General features: G+C 33.5%; 1 protein-coding gene across 1 annotated transcript in view; it reads left to right on the forward strand.

The window, feature by feature from the left end:
* The window catches only part of LOC108910150 (branched-chain-amino-acid aminotransferase, cytosolic), a 98,268-nt gene that overhangs the window by 50,190 nt on the left and 28,039 nt on the right, over window positions 1-20,039 (forward strand). The window contains exons 3-4 of the mRNA XM_018714677.1: window positions 16,527-16,736; window positions 16,946-17,176. Of these exons, the coding sequence (XP_018570193.1) occupies window positions 16,527-16,736; window positions 16,946-17,176 (441 nt within the window). The remainder of the gene's footprint in view (window positions 1-16,526; window positions 16,737-16,945; window positions 17,177-20,039) is intronic.

The raw sequence follows: 20,039 nt of genomic DNA on the forward strand, positions 1-20,039 counted from the left end.
ATTTGGCAAAGTATAAATGAAGACAGAAAAGCAAAAATTAATTAGGATAGGTAAATAATTCGTGAGAAATTAATTTCTAAATATGAAGGTTTTTTGGACTTTTACAAAGAAACGATTATTTCTTCATAGTATTATAGAATTATGCAATTTTTTATATAGTTGTCTTTAAATAAATAAACTGATTAGACTTTATTTCATAGTTTGTTCATCACTTTATTATTTAAAAAGTTATATTGGAATAAAATTATTAAAAAATATTCATTCATGAATAGCATTATCTCCGACTTTTAATTCGCTTGATTTGTAATAGATGTCGCACTAGTAAAAATTTATTTATGAATGGACTCGGGTTATTTTTAACGAACAGCTGTTGTATGTGGTTAATTTGGTATAACCTGATTCTGAATTGGTAGTCATGGTTTCTGTTAATTGATACGTAAATATTTAAAGAATGTCATGATCATTTTAGATATATTTTTGTATAAAAGTATATAAGTAACAGTGCAAGTCCATACTATTATATAATTTTAGAAAATATGAAATATAAACAATTTTTAGTTTATTTAAAACCATAATTTATAATTAATATACCTATATTAGTATCTACGTTTAGTGGATAAGAGGGAAAACATTTTTATTTTCTATTCTACTAGAAAAAGTAATTCGTGACAAAAAATATTTTGCTTTTTAATTGAATATGTTTGTCATGAAAAACTGTAATTTATATATATACAGGGTGATCAGAAATTTAACAAAATTAATAACGTTGAAGAATAAACTGCTTTTGTTTTTGATAATATAAAAAAATGTTAATAAGAAAAGTTGTTCATAACGGAAAGTTATGTTATAATTACGATTTGTGAATAAAGCGGCTTACTTTGGTATAAACAGAAATGGAAAATATTATATTTTTAATAATTAATATTAAGTAATTCTTGATAAAAAAAATTCGCATATTAATATAAATAGAATTTTAATTGTGAATATACATAATAATGAGAAAATATAAAAAATATGTACGATATACTTATTTTGTCCAAAAAATGTGTAAAGAATTATGTACAAAAGGACGATTTGAGACTAAATTTTTTTTATGAGAAATAGGTATTCAGTTCACTTCACTTGAAAAAATAGTTGTAGGTACTTTAATACCTCCAATATAAACAGAAATTCTGTGGAACAGTGTAGTTTAATAAATATGTAAATAAATGAAAGTAATAAAGAAATAAATAGAATAGGTACAGTAGAACAGGAAAAAATTTAAAAAATCATAAAATAAAATTATTTCTTTTTATTAATTTGAGCTTCTATAATATATTCTGGATCCATACATCTTTTTCCCTGTGGAATATTTTTGTATATTATTTCTGGTAGTATACAATTTTTATAAAATTGTTCCAAATTTGTTGCCATTGATTTTTTCCATAATTCTTCATCTTTCTTAATTTGTTCTACATAGAGCGGGTTGTTTTCACCACTATAGGTATATTACGAAATAACATATAGACTTCTTCCGGTTATATTTAACTGTCTCTGTATCTGAAAGTAAGAAAAGAATTTTACCAGATAATATTTGTTATAAACATAGATAATTATACATTTTTACCTATTATGCTTTTGATTTACCATAATGATATATCTAGTCATATATAGGGTGCCACAATAGTGCGATAAAGGTTAGTATAACTGCCTGTAGTAGTGATACGAAAAAAGTTCATTCACATTTTATTATTATTTCCATTATTTCCATTAATTGCTAAAACTTTGTCCGTTGATGGATGTGTTTTTGGTGTTCTCTAGTTGTATGCGTGTTTCTACGGTGTTTGGTGCTATTTAATATTGATTTTTTTTCTACTGCACAGTGGGACACGGTATTAAGACTTGATATTAATTGAAATAATCCCAGAGTGCTTCTGTTGACTCTTAAAATTGCATTTCTCTAGTTCTGGTTTATCTACTGTGATATGTTTTGTCTTCGCGCGGTGGACGTTTTTCATCATTTTTTGTAAAGACTTTTTATTGGCTGAGGTATAAAACATCCAAAGATTTTTTATTTACTGCATAAATAAGGACTTTTTTGCCTGAATACTATATCCGCATGTAGAAAATTGATTTATACCTATCAGGGGCAACTCGTTCAACATGACGACCTGCTCTAGATGTAAAGTTAATAAAAATGAAGGATTCGTTGGATGCGAAGCTGCTTGCGATAAGTGGTATCACTACTCCTGTATTGGATTGAATAATGCTGAATTTAATATGCTGACCAAAAATAAGAACTTATTTTATATGTGATGACTGTAAACGTAAATGTGATATAGTAGTAAAGTCTAACGTCCAAGATTACAACAGTACTGTCAAGAATTTTAATGAGCGTATTACTGATATCTCTAAAACTGTTCGCAAATCTTTGGATTCTCAGATAAGAGGATTTAGCAAATTACTTGATAATCTGAAAGACAATCATCTCTCTACTATAAAAGCGGATATTGAACTTATTATAACTGAACATCTAAAAAAGTCTACATCTCAGAGGCCGGAGTGCTGCTCGAATAAATCATATGCTGCTGCTGTGGTAAACAACTCTAATGCATCACTACTAGTCACCCCTAGGGCTACGCAGAGTTCTTCAACTACCAAATCAGACATGCTTCAAAACATAGATCCTATAAGTGCGGAAATAAACCTAACTAAAGTTAAACATACCCGTGATGGTGGATTACTTATAAGTTGTTCCAATGACAAGGAATGTACAAAGTTTAGGGAAGTGGCCGCCGAAAAACTGTCCAATAAATATGTCATTAAGGAAGTTAATACACTTTGTCCTAGATTAAGAATTGTTGGTATATCTGATAAACTGTCTGATGATGTCCTCTTAAACTATATACTATCTCAAAATAGGGATGTATTTAATGATAATAGTTTATGTAAGATTATATCCAATATACCTTTAAAGAGGAATAGGAACATATACCAGGTGATTGTTCAAACTGATAAAAGCACGTATAGGAATGTTTTGGAGAAGGGTAAACTGTTTGTGGGCTACGATTATTGCAATGTGTTTGATGCTATTGAGATTCGCCGTTGTTATAAATGCTGCGGATTTCATCATCTATCTAATAAGTGTGTGTCCAAGGTTGTTATATGTCCCCGTTGTGCTGATCACCATACCGTAGCTGACTGTAAATCGGACGTTTTACGTTGCATTAATTGCATTAATTTAAAAAAAAGTAATAATGATTTGGATATTGACGTAGATCATGCCTCTTGGGACTTTAATTGTCATGTATATAGTGTCACTTCGGAAAAATTTAAAAATAATATTCTAGGTTCGGCGTAGCAATTAGAGTCAAATACTTCAACCTCTTCTAAGTTGTGTTTACAGTGTTATTATCAAAATTGTCGGGGAGTCTGTACCAAAGTGAGTGACGTATTTATGAACACTCTTGCTAGTTGTTTTGATGTAATAGCTTTTGGGGAGACATGGCTGCATGATGGAGTTATGGATTCGGAATTATTTGATTCAAAATTATTTAGTGTTTATCGTCGAGATTGTAACTTTGAGGCGACTAATAAAAAGAGGGGTGGCGGTGTTCTGGTGGCGGTAAGCAGTAGGATCGAATCTTCTTCATTTGATGTTAGTGGACTTTACAATAGTTTCCCTGACCTGGATCACATTGATATTTGTGCGGTGAAATTGAAAATAACTAATGAATCTTTTTTCATCTTCAATGTTTATATACCGCCAGGCTCTCGTTATGTTGTGTATGATAGTCTTTTTGAGGCTTTTGCGTCGCTTGAGCCATTGTATAGTTCTAATATTATTATTCTAGGCGATTTTAATATTCCGGGTTTTTCTTCTTACTTGTTGAATGATCAAGCTGACCAAACATTGCTCTCCCTCCACAATTTTATGAATTGTTTTAATCTAAACCAGCATAACTCTGTTCACAACACTAATAACAGAATTTTGGACCTTATTTTAAGTAATGTTCACTGCTCTGTTTCTCAAGCTCAGGGGTCGTTACTACCGGTTGACTTACATCATCCGGCTCTTGTTGTTGACATAGATTTTCCAGCTGCTGACAGTGTTAATATCTTTCCTTTGAACAGAGAAATAGGTTATTTGAATTATAAGAAGGCTGACTTTCATAACTTATATCATGATTTGTCTTTAGTGGATTGGACTATTCTATCTTCATTTACACATGTAGACAATGCTATTGAAACTTTTTATAATATATTGAATGGTATTTTAACGAAACATGTTCCCAAGAGTAAATTTTCAAACTATAATAGGAAATTTCCTAGATGGTTCACAAGAGAAGTTATTTCACTTTGGAAAAGTAAAAACAAGGCATATAAACTGTATAAGTCCACTAGATCTCCTTTTGATTATGAAGAATTCAAAAATATTAGAGCTTCTTTTAAGAGTCGGGCGATCATTGCCTATACTAATTTCATTTCTGATGCTGAGCGTTCGCTGAAAACTAATCCAAATACTTTTTGGTCATACATAAATTCTAAGCGTGGTACTGCATCTATTCCATCTACCATGACACTCAATAATGTTAACATTGATGATCCGCAGGATATTATAAATACGTTTGCTACTTTCTTCTCTAACGCTTTTGATTCCGTAGACAATGTTGATGTGTTGTTTGATGATGCACATATTTCTGTTCTTCATAAACCCAGCATTTCTGAGTCGGATGTACTCGCTGCCATTAAAAGGATTAAGGCTAATATGTGCATGGGACCCGACTTAATCCCAGCCTTTCTTGTAAGAGACTGCTCAGCAGTGTTTTGTAAACCTTTGGCGATTTTGTTTAGACTTATACTAACATCGGGTAACTTTCCCACTATATGGAAATTGTCAAGAATTACACCCATTTATAAAAAAGAAGCTAAAAATGATTTTGCTAATTATAGACCTGTTTCGATTTTAAGTAATTTCTGCAAGGTACTGGAGGTAATCTTGCATTCACATATTACGCATCATGTATCTAATATGATTGTATCTGAACAACATGGTTTTGTTCAGGGTAGATTCACTATTACTAATCTGGTATGTAAAACACAATTTATATCTGAAGTTCTCGATCGAGGGGGTCAGGTGGATGTCATTTATACGGACTTTTCTAAAGCCTTCGATAAGATTAATCATGCGTTGCTCTTGCAGAAGCTTAATCGATTTGGGTTTGGCACAGACTTGTTGAGCGTATTTAGATCATATTTATCTGATCGGTATCAGTTTGTCCAATTTCGAGGTTTCAGATCGAACAAGTTCTCTCAGACGTCTGGTGTTCCTCAGGGTTCGATATTGGGCCCTCTTTTATTTGTGTTGTTCATTAATGACATTGTTGAAGATTTAAATGTGCATTACCTTCTGTATGCTGATGACGTCAAATTATACCGTAGAATTGACAGCCCTAATGATTGTGACGATCTGCAAAACAATCTTTTGACCTTCAGCAATAGGTGTAATAACAATAGATTACCCTTAAATGCATCCAAATGTAGAGTAATGTCTTTTTATCGTTTATTAAATCCAATTTTATTTAATTACATGCTTGACGATTGTGTGCTCGAGAGGCCTGATTTTCTAAAGGATCTGGGAATTATTTTTGATTCAAAACTTAGGTTTGCGCGTCACATGGAGGACTGCATATCTCGGGCCTATAGGAATTTGGGGTTCATTCTGCGCAATGCAAGGGATTTTAAAGAGTCTACATCGCTTAGATTATTGTATATAACTTTCATTAGATCTAAACTTGAATATGGCTCTGTCATATGGAGTCCGATCTATGAATTTCAGATTTCCGCGATGGAAATGGTTCAAAGAAGATTTTTCAAGTCGGCAGCATTTATATTGGACGGTGTTTATCCTGCGCGAGGAACACAACAGGCTATATTTTATAACCGTTTCGAATTGCAAAGCCTAATTTCGAGGCGTCAAATGTGTTGTGTACGGCTTCTCTTTAAGATTGTACATTATTTAGTTGTTTCTGATGCTTTGCTGGCGTATTTGAATTTTAGGGTGCCTAGACTTAACAATCGATTTAGCAATGCATTCCTTCTACCTCAAGCCCGTACCAATGTTTTGTTAAAATCTCCATTGTATCAAATGATATATAATTATCGTGCCGTTGAAAATGTTTTGGACATATTTTCATGCACACTTGCTGATGTGAAGCGCTGTTTTTTGTAGCTTTTCTTGCTTCTTGCGTTTAACATATTCCTTTTTAAGTTTGTATGATTTATACTTTTGTCATATAGGTGTCGAGTTTTTAATGTAGTTATTTATCTTTTTGTTTTGTGTTTTTTATCATAGTTTTACTTATCCTGTAATTGGGCTTTTGTCCCGTTGGATATTTTATTGTAATAAATAAAATAAATAAATAAATAAATAATTCATTATTTTCAGACCGAATTAAACGTTCAGAAAATCTTGTTTTTGGCCTGAAGATTTTGCCCTATACAACTATAACTGAAAATAATTATAAACTTTGTCACACTATTGGAACAGCCTGTATGTGCATTGCAACGACAATATGCCATATTTATATTACGGCTAAGTGAGCGGAAAGTCCATTGTCGCATATGTAATTTTTATTTTCAAATAATCAAATACAATACCTACATATTTATTTTAATATCTATTATTTACTTGAATTTAGTACTAAGTACAACTATGCCTAGCAAATTGTAATACTCTGTTAATGTTTTTTCCTTCATATAAAAAATAGTAAACTCCACAAATAAAATATTTCGCAGCCACAACGCAACAATAAAAGATAACAGCTCAAAGATCCATACAAGAAATAATTACATTCACACCTACTCTAGTCCGAATCCATATAAGTAATAAAATGTAGAAAATAATATTAAATAAAACTTTTAGTTGGCCGCAAATATTATAAATTTGTACAACCACTTGCCATCCTCCTTTTTTGTAAATATGTACATAATAATATGTAGAAGATAGAAAATAGAAATATTTTCATAACAAAAAACCAGCGGCCGCAAATTGGAGTTTTTTTTATTTTATTACCCTTCTCTTTTCATATGCTACTATGAGATAGCAAGAGAGTGGGATGGACGTATAGGCCGGACAACTCATTATCGTGCACGTGTGCGTGCACCTGGCATTTTCTCGTTTTTTTTTAGGTTTGTTTTGCCGGAATTTGAATGAATGAAATAATCGTACTATTTTTACTATAAACGTATTTCCTGTAGCGACATCTATATGAATATTGTAGTACTTTGTTAGATGAAACGGGACTTCAATTTCCGTTCTTAAGCAACATTTAATTTAGGTGAGCCCCTCTAAATTTTAAAAACTCGGGACCTAACTTATGCATATATTGGATCCACGGCAATTTTGAATATATGTGCAGACAGGAAATAACCCAAGATATTGTACAAACTAACAAAGCAAATATATGACATGTAATAAAAAATTACAAATATTACGGATTTCCCATTAAATAAAAACACAAATTTGGTTTATAACTCCAAAATGCAATATTCAATTGCTTAAAGTAGTCAGAATTGAAATCTGAAAATTTGTATACAGGGGTTTATGAAAAAGATCTATTCAATAAAAATAGTGTCAACTTCCTCGCAGTATACCGAAAGTCATCTTATTTCATATGGAACACTGTATATTTATGCATTTTTTAATTCTACGGCAAATTCTAGACTAATTTCATATAAGGTACTATAGGCCAAAATGTGACAGTTTTCAAGTAATTATCAGTTTTTGAAGAAAATTGAGGGATGCAAGCGATTTTTGAAAATAGAATAACTCCGACATTTAGCTTTATTTATTAATGAAGTTTGGTATGGATAATTTAAAAACAATGGAACAATGTCAAATTTTCAAAACTTCATACAGAGTGTTTAAAACGTATAGTCAATATTGTGACGTTCAAATTGAATTTACTCAAAAATTTGAAATGGTACATCCTGTATATTATTACATTAATGGATGCACGATTGAATTTACTTTAAAATAATACTATAGTTCCCTATACCCAAAGTCAACAGTTCTTGTGTAAATAGGAAATCATGGATTTCAACACAGAAAAATGTACGGTGAATTTGATGCACTAAATAAATGAATAATAAACGGTGTCTGATTAATGAAGTGTAATTTATATTATCGTTATACCTTCATCAAAAACAATAATTCAGTATATTAAATAGGCACCGTTTTTTCAATTCCACCGTAGATTTTTCTGTGTTGAAATCAATAATTTACAATTTACACAAGAACTGTTGACTTTGCATCCATTAATGTAATAATATACAGGGTGTACCATTTGAAATTTTTGAGTAAATTCAACTTCAACGTCACAATATTGGCCACACTGTATGAATTTTTGCAAATTTAACATAAACTGGTTGAAGTCCACTGCTTTTAAATTATCCATGCCAAATTTCGTTGATAAATAAAGCTAAATATTGGAGTTAGTTTTCCAAAATCACTTGCATCCCTCAATTTTTTTCGCAAATTGATAACTTAAAAACTGTCACATTTTGGCCTATAGTACCTTATATGAAATTAGTCTAGATTTTACCGAAGAATTAAAAAATACTAAAATATACAGTGTTGCATTTGAAATAACAGACTTGATGATGCCTTCCGGTATAACCGGAACTGCTAGGAAGTTGACACTATTTTCATTGGATAGATCTTTTTGTTAAAGCCCTGTATACAAATTTTCAGATTTCAATTCTGACTATTTTTCGAGATAATCCTACTGGGCCCTCTTCGTGATACACCCTGTATATATTTCTCTGAGACCGCACGAATATTTCCTAAAACTTTGGTTCTAGTTCTTAGGCATAAAGGCAAAAAATATATGTAAAAAGTTCGGCACCAGATTTTAGATTTTTATTAAAATTACACTTTCTCGTAATGTCTTTTTATTATTTTTACACCGTTTATTTATTTACTTAACAACTGCTATACATAGATACCATAATCCACACTTTTTAATTTTAATATATAAACAGGGTGGCCAAATGAAAACGAAACAAAGCCATTTTCAGGAACTGCGTCAAGATTGTAGAAAAACGCACAGACCCATCGATTTTAGATTAAAGGGGGACATTATATGCTGATATTTTTGACTACGCTACTTTCACCCCCAAGCAAGGGTAAGCATCGCCCCAAAATATTTAAATGGCATTGGGGTAGAGTAATATTTCTTTTGAAAGCTCTTACAATCTCTTTACAATAGACTTTAAATTTTATAAATCCGCCCAATACTTATTAAGAATTTTGATTTTAAAGTTGAAACTTATGTACAAACAATTAGTAACGGTAAAAATGTCAGTCATTCGAGTTAAGTACGCCAATGGTATAAATTTAGTAGTAACACAATTGTAAAAAACATAAATTAATGCTATACACACACAATGAACGTAAAATTAGTAAATTCCAAATTATTTTCTAATATTATTTGGAAGCGTTGGTTGGTAGTTTATTTAATTGTGTTCTTGAAAATTAAACACTGGTTTATTATGAACAATAAATGTGCGAATAGAACAGCTCAGCTATTTAATGAACAACATCAAGATCGACATGTGAGGAGGAAGTATGTTCTAGAGTTAGTAAAAATATTTCAAGAGAAAGGGAACGTAGCCAATAAAAAGCGAGAAATTGAAAAACCTGTAGTTAATGAAGCTAGTGAAGTTGCAGTTTTGGGACAAGTTCATCTTGATCCTACATTAAGTATACGAGGCAGCTGGCATCTGTGTCTGGGATCAATCGAACTAGCATACAAACCATTTTGAAGAAGAATAAATTCCATCCATACAAAATTCATGTAGTCCAGGAACTTCATGAGGATGATTATGACCGCCGTTTGCAATTTTGTGAAATAATGAGTGAGCGAGCAGGGAACGATCCACAGTTCCTCTTTAACATCTGCTTTTCTGAAGAACGCAGTTTTTTCTTGAACGGGACGGTAAATCGTCACAATTGCCGCTATTGGTCCGATTCAAACCCACGAGTTTTTCACGAGGTGCATACACAGCAACCGAAAAAATTAAATGTATGGGCTGGAATTTTCGGCTGGTGGGTCCTTTTATTCTACCTGGTAATTTGACTGGCCAAATGTATTTGTAATTACTGGAAGACGCTATTGACCCTGCCTCAACTGATATTATTGCAAATGTTCCAGAGTATGATGAAGATCATTTAATTTTTCAACAGGACGGTGCTCCTCCGCATTATGCGTTAATTGTCCGTCAGTATTTGGACCAACGTTTTCTACGGAATTGGATTGGGAGAAAAGGCACCATTGAGTGGCCTCCATGATCACCGGATTTATCGCCCCTTGATTTCTTTTTGTGGGGATATCTAAAAAGTAAAATCTATAAAACACAGCCAGCGTCGCTGGAAGATTTGCGTCAAAGAATCGTCGACGAATGACGTCGAATCACTCCGGAAATGCTTCGGAATGTGCGCGGACGTTTCGAACAAAATCTTTATTCTTGTATGGAAGCGAGCGGTTGAACATTTAATCAACTAAGTAGTAAGTAAGCAACCAAACATAATTTAAATTTTAAAATGTAAATTTTTTTCAAAGCATTGGGCGGAATTATAAAATTTAAAGTGTTGTAAAGAGAATTGTAAAAGCTTTCAAAAGAAATATTACTCAACCCCAAATGCCATTTAAATATTTTGGGGTGATGCTTACCCTTGCTTGGGGGTCAAAGTGGCGAAGTCAAAAATACCAGCAAAGAATATCCCCCTTTAATCTAAAATCGACGTGTCTGAGCGTTTTTCTATAATCTTGACGCAGTTTCTGAAAATGGATCTGTTTCGTTTTCATTTGGCCACCCTGTATAACAAGACTACTTAGATCAGATATCTAACACCAGATACATGAGTACACAGTTCTTGTGTATTTTTTTATGCTAAATCCGAATCCGCAGACCAGGGCATTTTTTAGTAAAACGCTAAAATATCCCCTAAAATACTCGTAGGGTGAAATAGTGAGGATAAGGTAAAGCTTTATAATGGAAAACGACAGTTTGTAAATATTTTGACAAAATATTTTAAAATAATATTTTGAGCGTTGGAAAGAAATACATATATGTAAATTAAGTCAACATCTACCCCTACGAGGGGGATAATTCCACGCCTAATATCAAATAACTAATATTAGTGCAAAACAATGTGGAAAACCATAACCATGTACTTTACACCACCAAATATATAAATCTAGGTCTTCAAACTTTTACGACTTGCGAAACCCCGCCAACACTTCGATTTTTTTGAGGAACCCCCACAAAAATTTTTCGTACACATTTTTACTGATTATTTAATATACAGTTTATAAATACTACTATTAACAAAATAAATATTCCACTAATTGTAAGAAAAAATTAAAGACTTTAAGGTGGCCATATTCCCGGCCGAGAAATAGTGAAATTTCTGGCGTTTTTAGGTACTGAAATCTTTAAAAGTAAAACGTGTAGAACAAAAGTGAGCACAAAAATAAAATCCTTGATGTTTTGTTTATTCATTGTTACCATTTAAATTTACTCAAATAAAATAATAACTAAAAATAAAGCGTTTGTAAAACATGCGTTTGCCGTTATTCTAACCCCACATTTTAAGAATAATTTTCACGTACTTATAAAGAAAAGTAAACAATTTTATATGTAGGACTAAGCAAGTAAATGTTATAAGAATATTTACATGTGGAATTATATATAAAAAAGTTAGTATTTTCGTAGATTTCAGTACCTAAAACCTTGATGGTTTGATCGATTTTTGCACCTGTTTATTCGTTTTACTGCGGCGTCTTTGAAAATACCCAGATGGCATGACATAACATTCCTATTATTTGATAAGCTTGATATTATTCAGTTATTAAATGTTTGAAATTATTTGTCTTTGTGGAAAACACTATTTAAAGAATATGGGGCCCTTAAAGTTTAAAGTAAATATTTTTTGAGTAATTAAAAAAAGAGTAAATGTAATCAAAGACTATGGGATGTGCTTGAATATTTTTACATAATATAGTATAATCAGGTGCTATTGTCGCAAGTTGCAATCGCATTAAACGCATTGCGATACTTTGTTTTTGTCGCTACGTACGTGGAAAATAATTTTTCGCACAGGTACGTAGTTACAAAAGGCATTAATACATTTATTGCCTGGTCAGCAATTTCAGGATATTCCTTATAAATCTCTAGCAAAAATCAAGGGAAAGGCGACGTAACCAACGCGAAGAACGCTGCGCCAGCTTATACGTTATAAGCCGACTTACTTGCACTTGCATAAATAGATAAAGCTCGTATAGTATCTTATACGCGTGTACTTATAATAATAAAAAGTTTGAACAGTATACATTTTTTTGAATTTTGTAATTAATCCAGAGAGGTTGTGCGGAACCCCAGGGTTCCGCAGAACACAGTTTGAATACCGCTGATCTAGGTTAATAGACAACATATCAAAAAAATATAATACTCTCTAAGGGTTGGAAACCAGCTACAGACCAGGGTCCCACTTACGCTTTTAAGTCGCACGTATTTTTATTCAATATTTTTGCCTGAAATTTGTAACGCGGGTTTCTGGGGTCGCTGATTACGAATCTGAAGCCCAAATTCGGAAATTCCTGAATAAAAGATGGCGGACCCAATATGGCGGATATAAAAATCGGAAAAGCAATCAAAATTTGAAGATTATGGCTGAAAATCAAGAATATAAGGTTCGAAAATTCTTAAATCCAAAATAACGGACCCATTATGGAGGATTGAAAAGTACTGTAGAAATTGGTATTTACCCAAACAAACGCATTATGAATTGAGTCATTGAATAAAAATACGCAAATGTCTAAAAATGAGAAACAAATCAAAATTATATTTTTAGCTCTAAAATCTTACTCATTTTGCGCGTCTTATATTTCTCATTTAAGCGTATAATATTATCACTCTCTGCTGGGATTGGTAGGAGTTGTTGAAAGGAACATACTTCAAATCGAATCTATATTCTTTGTTTCACATTTTTAGATTTTTGCGTATTTTTACTCAAATGACTCAATTTCTTAAACATTAATAACGCGTTTATTTGGGTGGTAAATACCAATTTCACATTCGGACTTCAGATTCGTAATCAGCGACCCCAAAAGCCCTCGGTAACAAAATTCACGCTAAAATATTGAATAAAAATGTGTAAGCGAGATCCTGGTCTGTAAGTGGTTTTCAATCCTTTGAGGGCTAAGTTATATTCTATTTTTTGGTATATAAAATATAAAGCCATGATTTTTCACATTGTTTGGAACTAACAATCGTTACTTGATCTCAGTTGTGGAAATAATTTGCATATACAGGGTATTAAAAAAAGAGTGTAAAATATTTAAGGAGGTAATAGTATGAACCAAAATAAGCAGAAAAGTATCATTAAACATGGGTCCGCAAAGTAACGGTTCCGGGGATATGGAATGTTTTATGTTTTTATCCCCTTTTTTTATTTTGCAAAAACGTTGTGTATTTTCTTATAATAGTTGGTTGATGTTGTGCACAAGTTTTCTTTCGCTATGGCTGGTTACTTTAACGCAGAATTAACAGACATGCATTTCATGTATGGTCGTGCTAATGGGAACGCCACCGAAGCGCGACGTCTTTATGTTGACGCTTATCCAAATCGCCAGATTCCTTCACAACGCATGTTTGGAAGAATTCACCAAAGATTGCGTGATACCGGTTCCTTGAGCAAACAGTGCCATTTATCCGGAAGACCAAGGTCGGTATCCACTCCTAGAGCAGAAGAAGAAATTCTAGCACTGGTAGAGCAGAATCCAGGTACGAGTGTGCGGAGAATATCAGCCGAGGTAGGAATTAGTGGTCCTCTTGTTTGGAGAATCCTTCACGAGCAACTGCTTTATCCATACCATGTGCAACGAGTACAGGCCTTAAATCCAATAAATGATCATCAAGCACGTTTGGTTTTTTGCCGCTGGTTTCTACGTCATGATGCTGAAGACCCTCGTTTTCTTGCAAACATTCTTTTTACTGATGAGGCCGGGTTCACAAGAAATGGAGTGTTTAATTTTCACAATACGCATATTTGGGCCGACGAAAATCCTCATGCTCTAATAGAATCTGGACATCAGGCACGTTTTTCATTAAACATTTGGATGGGTATTGTAGGTGACAGGTTTCTAGGTCCTGTTGTTTTACCAAACCGATTAACAGGCGCTGCTTACCTCAACTTTCTGCAGAACACACTGTATGAGTTTTTGGAAGACATTCCTTTGAATCAGAGGCAACAAATGTGGTTCCAGCATGATGGTGCTCCAGCTCATTTTTCCATGGCCGTTAGAGAGCATTTACACCAAACTTTTCCACATAGATGGGTAGGAAGGGCCGGACCTGTTTTATGGCCTCCAAGATCGCCTGATCTGAACCCTCTAGATTTCTTTGTTTGGGGATATTTGAAGACATTAGTGTATGGTACTCCTGTAAATAGCCTGGAAGAGCTGCAGCTACGGATTAATCAAAAGTGTCAAGAAATCCAAACCAAGGAGGGTGTTTTCGAAAGAGTTCGAATATCGTTGAGACGAAGATGTCGTGCCTGCTTGGAAATGGACGGAGGGCACTTTGAACATCTTCTGTAACTTTGTTTTTTGTTTGTTAAAAGCTTCCTTTGTCGGTTTATTCCTAATAAAATAAAATGTTTGAAAAACGAATAGTGGTCCATATCTCCACAACCGTTACTTTGCGGACCCATGTTTATTAAGACTTTTCTGCTTATTTTTAACACCCTGTATTTCTTTCCAATGCTCAAAATATTATTTTAAAATACTTTCTTAAAGTATTTACAAATTGTTACATTTCATTATAACGCTTAACATCTGTATTTTACCCTATTTCAGGGGATATTTTAGCGTTCTAACGAGCGTTCAAATAAAAACGTGGTCGAAGTTGGCTCTGACACATTGGACGTAGGAAGTAGCTTATAGCGACCAACTTAACCTCATTTCTCAACGAGCTGTATAGCAGCTGTCAGTTTCAATAACGTTAATGACTATATAACTTTATTTTAAAGAATAATCGTGATAACAATAACAAACAATTAAAGGAGCTGCGGAAAGTGTCCCCCTCCTTGTTATAACAATAAATTAAAGCAGCTGCTGAAAGTGTCCCCCTCCTTGTTCCAAGCACTTTTCACACCTGTTCCTCAAAGAATTAAAGACATTTTCTAAGATGCTCGGGGTATTGTTAATTTCACGAATCTTGTCTATAAGTCGAGCCTGCAGATGGTTTAAATCAGGAATAGGCAGTTCAAAAATAGTGTTTTTAAGGTAAGGCCACAAAAAGAAATCACACGGCGTAATATCACATGACCTCGGTGGAAATTCATGTTCAGCATTGAGACTTATTAGTCGATTTTGGAAAACTTCCCTCAACATATTCATCGTCTCGCCTGCCGTATGTGCCCTTGCGCCATCTTGTTGAAAGTAAAAGTTTGTAATTTCGTTTTCTTCCAGCTGGTTAACAAAAGGAGCGATAATTTCTTCTCTATACCTTTGCGCAGTAAGAGTACCATTAAAAAAAATAGGTCCATAAATCCTCCTTCGATTGAGAGCACACCAAACTCCAATTTTTTGAGCGTGTAGAGGGCCCTCGACAAAAAAGTTATCTGGTTTTTCAGAAGACCACATTCTCATATTCTGTGAGTTTACGTAACCACTTAAATGAAACCAGGCTTCATCAGAAAAAAAGGTGATATTATGAAGTTCACCGTAGTTGTTTAAAAACCATTCACAAAATACAGCCCGTCGCGGAAAATCAACTTCATGAAGTTCTTGCTGACAAGTTAAACGATAGGAGAACAAACGCAAATCTTTTTTTAACACTGTGTGGCAGGTACCGACTGATACTCCCACCATTTGTGATAAAACACGTACAGAAGTTCTTGGCGCATTTTCCATTATTTGTTGGACATTTTCTTTTAATTCTTCAGTCCGCTTTTTAGGTCGGCCGCTTCCTTCTTTTCTTGTTACACTGCCCGTTTCACGAAAAACATTAACACAACGCTGAACTGCACTTTGAAAAATTTTGTACTCAACAACGCCGGGAAATTGATTTTGAAATTCTATGAAACATTCCTCAATAGAATACTTCCATATTCCATCAATCTTGCGTCCATTTCTAAAGTAGGACTCTATGATAAACACTTTTTGTTCTTGAGAAAACACCATTTTAAACGCTTTTTAAAACGAAAATATTCAAATTGATAGCGGCGATATAGCGCTTTGACAGATGACGTTTAAGTTCATTTGCTATACGCTACGCCCTACGTCCAAATTTTCAGAACCAACTTGACCACGTTTTTATTTGAACGCTCGTTATTAAAAAGTGCCCGAATAAATCGGTTTTTAGGCTTTGGGTTCGGATTCATCATCGAAAAATATACAAAATCTATGTACTCATATCTCTGGTACAGAACTTGCTTTTTGTGTGACTGTAGGTAATTAATTACATCTATATTTCAGTACCGAGATTTAACGACAAAACTGGCAGATCCCAACCGTTTACGTAGCAAACCAGAAGTGACTGAGCTAAAGTTCGGACAGTTCTTCACAGACCACATGCTAAAAATCTTCTACCACAAACAGCTGGCAGGCTGGCAGAAACCTATAATAATTCCCTTCGAGAATATTTCTCTCCATCCAGCAGCGAAGGTCCTACACTATGCCATAGAGGTAAAACCTACTCAATATCTAGCAAGATATACATCATATTTTGAGCTTGTACAATTAGCAGATTTTCCAACAAAAAATTTTTTAAGAATGCAATAAAGCATTTATTTTAACTATCTTAATGTAAATTAGGTATCTACTGTCATTTTGCAATATAAAATATTACATTTAAATCCTTAATTTTCGTAGTAATAGTTTCATATTAATTTTAGCTTTTTGAAGGTCTGAAGGCCTACAGAGGCGTAGACGATAAGATTCGAATATTCCGGCCAGAACAGAACATGGTCCGCATGAACAAATCGGCATTTAGTTCAGGTCTGCCAACGTTCGATGGGTACGAACTGATCAGATGTCTCAACAGACTGATCCAAGTCGACCAAGAATGGGTTCCGCATGGAGAGGGCAGCAGTCTTTATATTCGACCTACCCTGATAGGCATTGATGTAAGTTTCTTATATGACCTTCTTTAAAAGCAACAAATGACGATTCGGTACCTATACTTACAACGGGGTCGCTTTCTTATTTTTACATAGTTTATATTTAATAGATTGATAATAACAAATTAGCAGGGCATTAAACGGTGAAGGCATAACGGGTGTTATAGGATAACAAGTCGACGTACAGATCTCAGGACAAATACACTGTTGACCTCGGCATATTACTATCCATGTAATTCTAGACATCTTAATTATTCTATTGAAATGGAGGCACATCTTAAGAGATGAAGTAAAAGTAAAAGTCGAAGAAGTCTGTAGTATTTCCGATGATATTATTAAGTTCTCGGGGGGACATGCAAGGGTGTTTACTTACTGCATTACTTACTACATTAAAATTAAATTAAATGTTTGGTTCGATACCGTCGAAGATCACCTTCTCGGACCTTTTGAACTTCCAGCAACATTGAATGGACATGACTTAAACTTCCTCCAGTAGAACTTAGTCGATCTGCTAGATAATGTTCCTCTAAATATTAGGGCTAGTATGTGGCATTTATACAGGATGCGCCCCTGTTCATTCTACTTTAGCAGTAAGAAATCATTTAAATAACGTATTCCCCCGTATCGATGGATTGGACGAGGTTGTGAACGAGCCTCCACGAAGTCCAAATTTGAATCCTCTGAATTTCTACTTGTGGGAATATATTAAAACTCATTCTGGTCCTACTATTAGTACCAAAAATGGCTTATGGCAAAGAATAGTGGCAGCAGCAAATGTTATTAGGCATATCCTTCCGACATTCTTAACAGTTGGAAGAAACTTAAAGAAATGTCAAAAATGAATTGAAGTAAAAGGCGGACATTTCGAAAATCAAATATAAAAGAAAAATTGTTTTTGCTGTTACATTTAGGTTTAAATGGTTATTTTTTATTTTGTTATTTTTAAATGTGCTCTTTCATGTTATCATATTTTTCTGTGTTTGGTTCCATGTTTACGTTTTCAGTTGTTATAAGAACCACATTACTAACTGTGACAACCTTTTGAATTAATAACACAGCCACACAGAAAAAAAAAGTTTTGTATACTTTTTATGCGACATATATTTTTCGTAGTAATTTGGCCTCCTAAACACGAATCTGGGGTCAGAATTGGCCCATCACGTCACAATTTTTTCCTAACCTCAAAAAACTTGTGAAAAATAGTGAAAATTGATGAAAATTTACTGGGAAAATTTGGAAAAAAATTTATTTCCACATCAAATAGTACATTTTTATGTAAAAGACTCTGCTGAATTCAAATCCACTGTCAGAATTGAGCTAGAACGTGTGGTTTTTTTTCTAACCTCAAAAAACCGAGCAGGAATCGCTATTTTCAAATTCTGAGCGGATTTTGACCAGATTTTGTATAAAGGGGTTTTTTGGGTCGCTGATTACGAATATGAATTCACATTGTAAAAATTCAAGATGGCTGATCCAATATGGCGGGTGTACTTTTTTGAAATCCACCGATTTCAGTAAAATTTGGCATCATAAGGATTGCTGGTTGATCTCACCTTCATTAATCACACATCTGGAGCCAGATTTTCATAAATCAAGGTAAAAGATTCCACTCCGTCTAAAAATGTGACTTCGCTTAAAAAAATGACTTAAGGACTCTACACATGTAATGATGTGTAGTGTGATGTGCTTGTTTCCATGGGACAAGACAAAAAAGTTTCTACTTTATTCTTTCATTTATTTAGTCGTGCATGGGCTTATGGTTTTCCAATCAGATTTTTTTAACTACTATGCAGTTTTCCTATGGCATTTAGATGCTTTTATTTCTTAATAATTTTAAAGTTCAAGGAAAAGGACACATTACTGCCACACAGCACATCACTGCATCTGCTTATGCCTTCAATCTAAAAATGTGACTTTGCCGAAAAAATGCCGCCTACTCGGCCTAAAATTATGACTCTGCCTACAAATTTTACCTTGATTTATGAAAATCTGGCTCCAGATGTGTGATTAATGAAGGTGAGATCAACCAGCAATCCTTATGATGCCAAATTTTACTGAAATCGGTGGATTTCAAAAAAGTACACCCGCAATATTGGATCAGCCATCTTGAATTTTTACAATGTGAATTCATATTCGTAATCAGCGACCCAAAAAACCCCTTTATACAAAATCTGGTCAAAATCCGCTCAGAATTTGAAAATAGCGATTCCTGCTCGGTTTTTTGAGGTTAGAAAAAAAACCACACGTTCTAGCTCAATTCTGACAGTGGATTTGAATTCAGCAGAGTCTTTTACATAAAAATGTACTATTTTCTGTGTGGCTGTGTAATTTATTGTAATTTACGTATTATTTTCAAACTTATTTTATTATGTACCTATTTTAAACATTATTTTCTCTAAAACGGATAGCTTTTTTAAAGCAAATCGAATGCTGTTTTAAAATAACTAATCATTTTCAAAAATATCGATTCTTAAAAAAAATCTGAAGGAAACAATGTAGTGGCAAAGACGCTAGAACGCCTTGTATATTTATCGCAAAAAAACAAGCAGATATTCGTATTTATAACGCCCTGTAGAATTTTACTTGTGGAAGAAAAATATTATACGCTTGAAATGAAGTCCTAAGTTGTTTAATGCTGTGAAGAAAAAAATATTTCAAGCTACCCATGTACTTATACATACAGGGTGTCCGCAAATTTCACCGACAACATTTGACTGCATATTCACGACGATAAATAAATACGATATACGAAAAAAAAGTTAAATTTTTGGTTTTTGAGTTACAAGCCTTCAAAGTTGTCAAAAATAAAACTAATTTAATTAATAACACCCTTACCGATCTCGTTAAAATTTGACACATTTATTTGGAC

This window comes from Anoplophora glabripennis, unplaced genomic scaffold (genome assembly GCF_000390285.2).
Source record: "Anoplophora glabripennis isolate ALB-LARVAE unplaced genomic scaffold, Agla_2.0 scaffold466, whole genome shotgun sequence".
In the NCBI taxonomy this organism is placed as follows: domain Eukaryota; kingdom Metazoa; phylum Arthropoda; class Insecta; order Coleoptera; family Cerambycidae; genus Anoplophora; species Anoplophora glabripennis.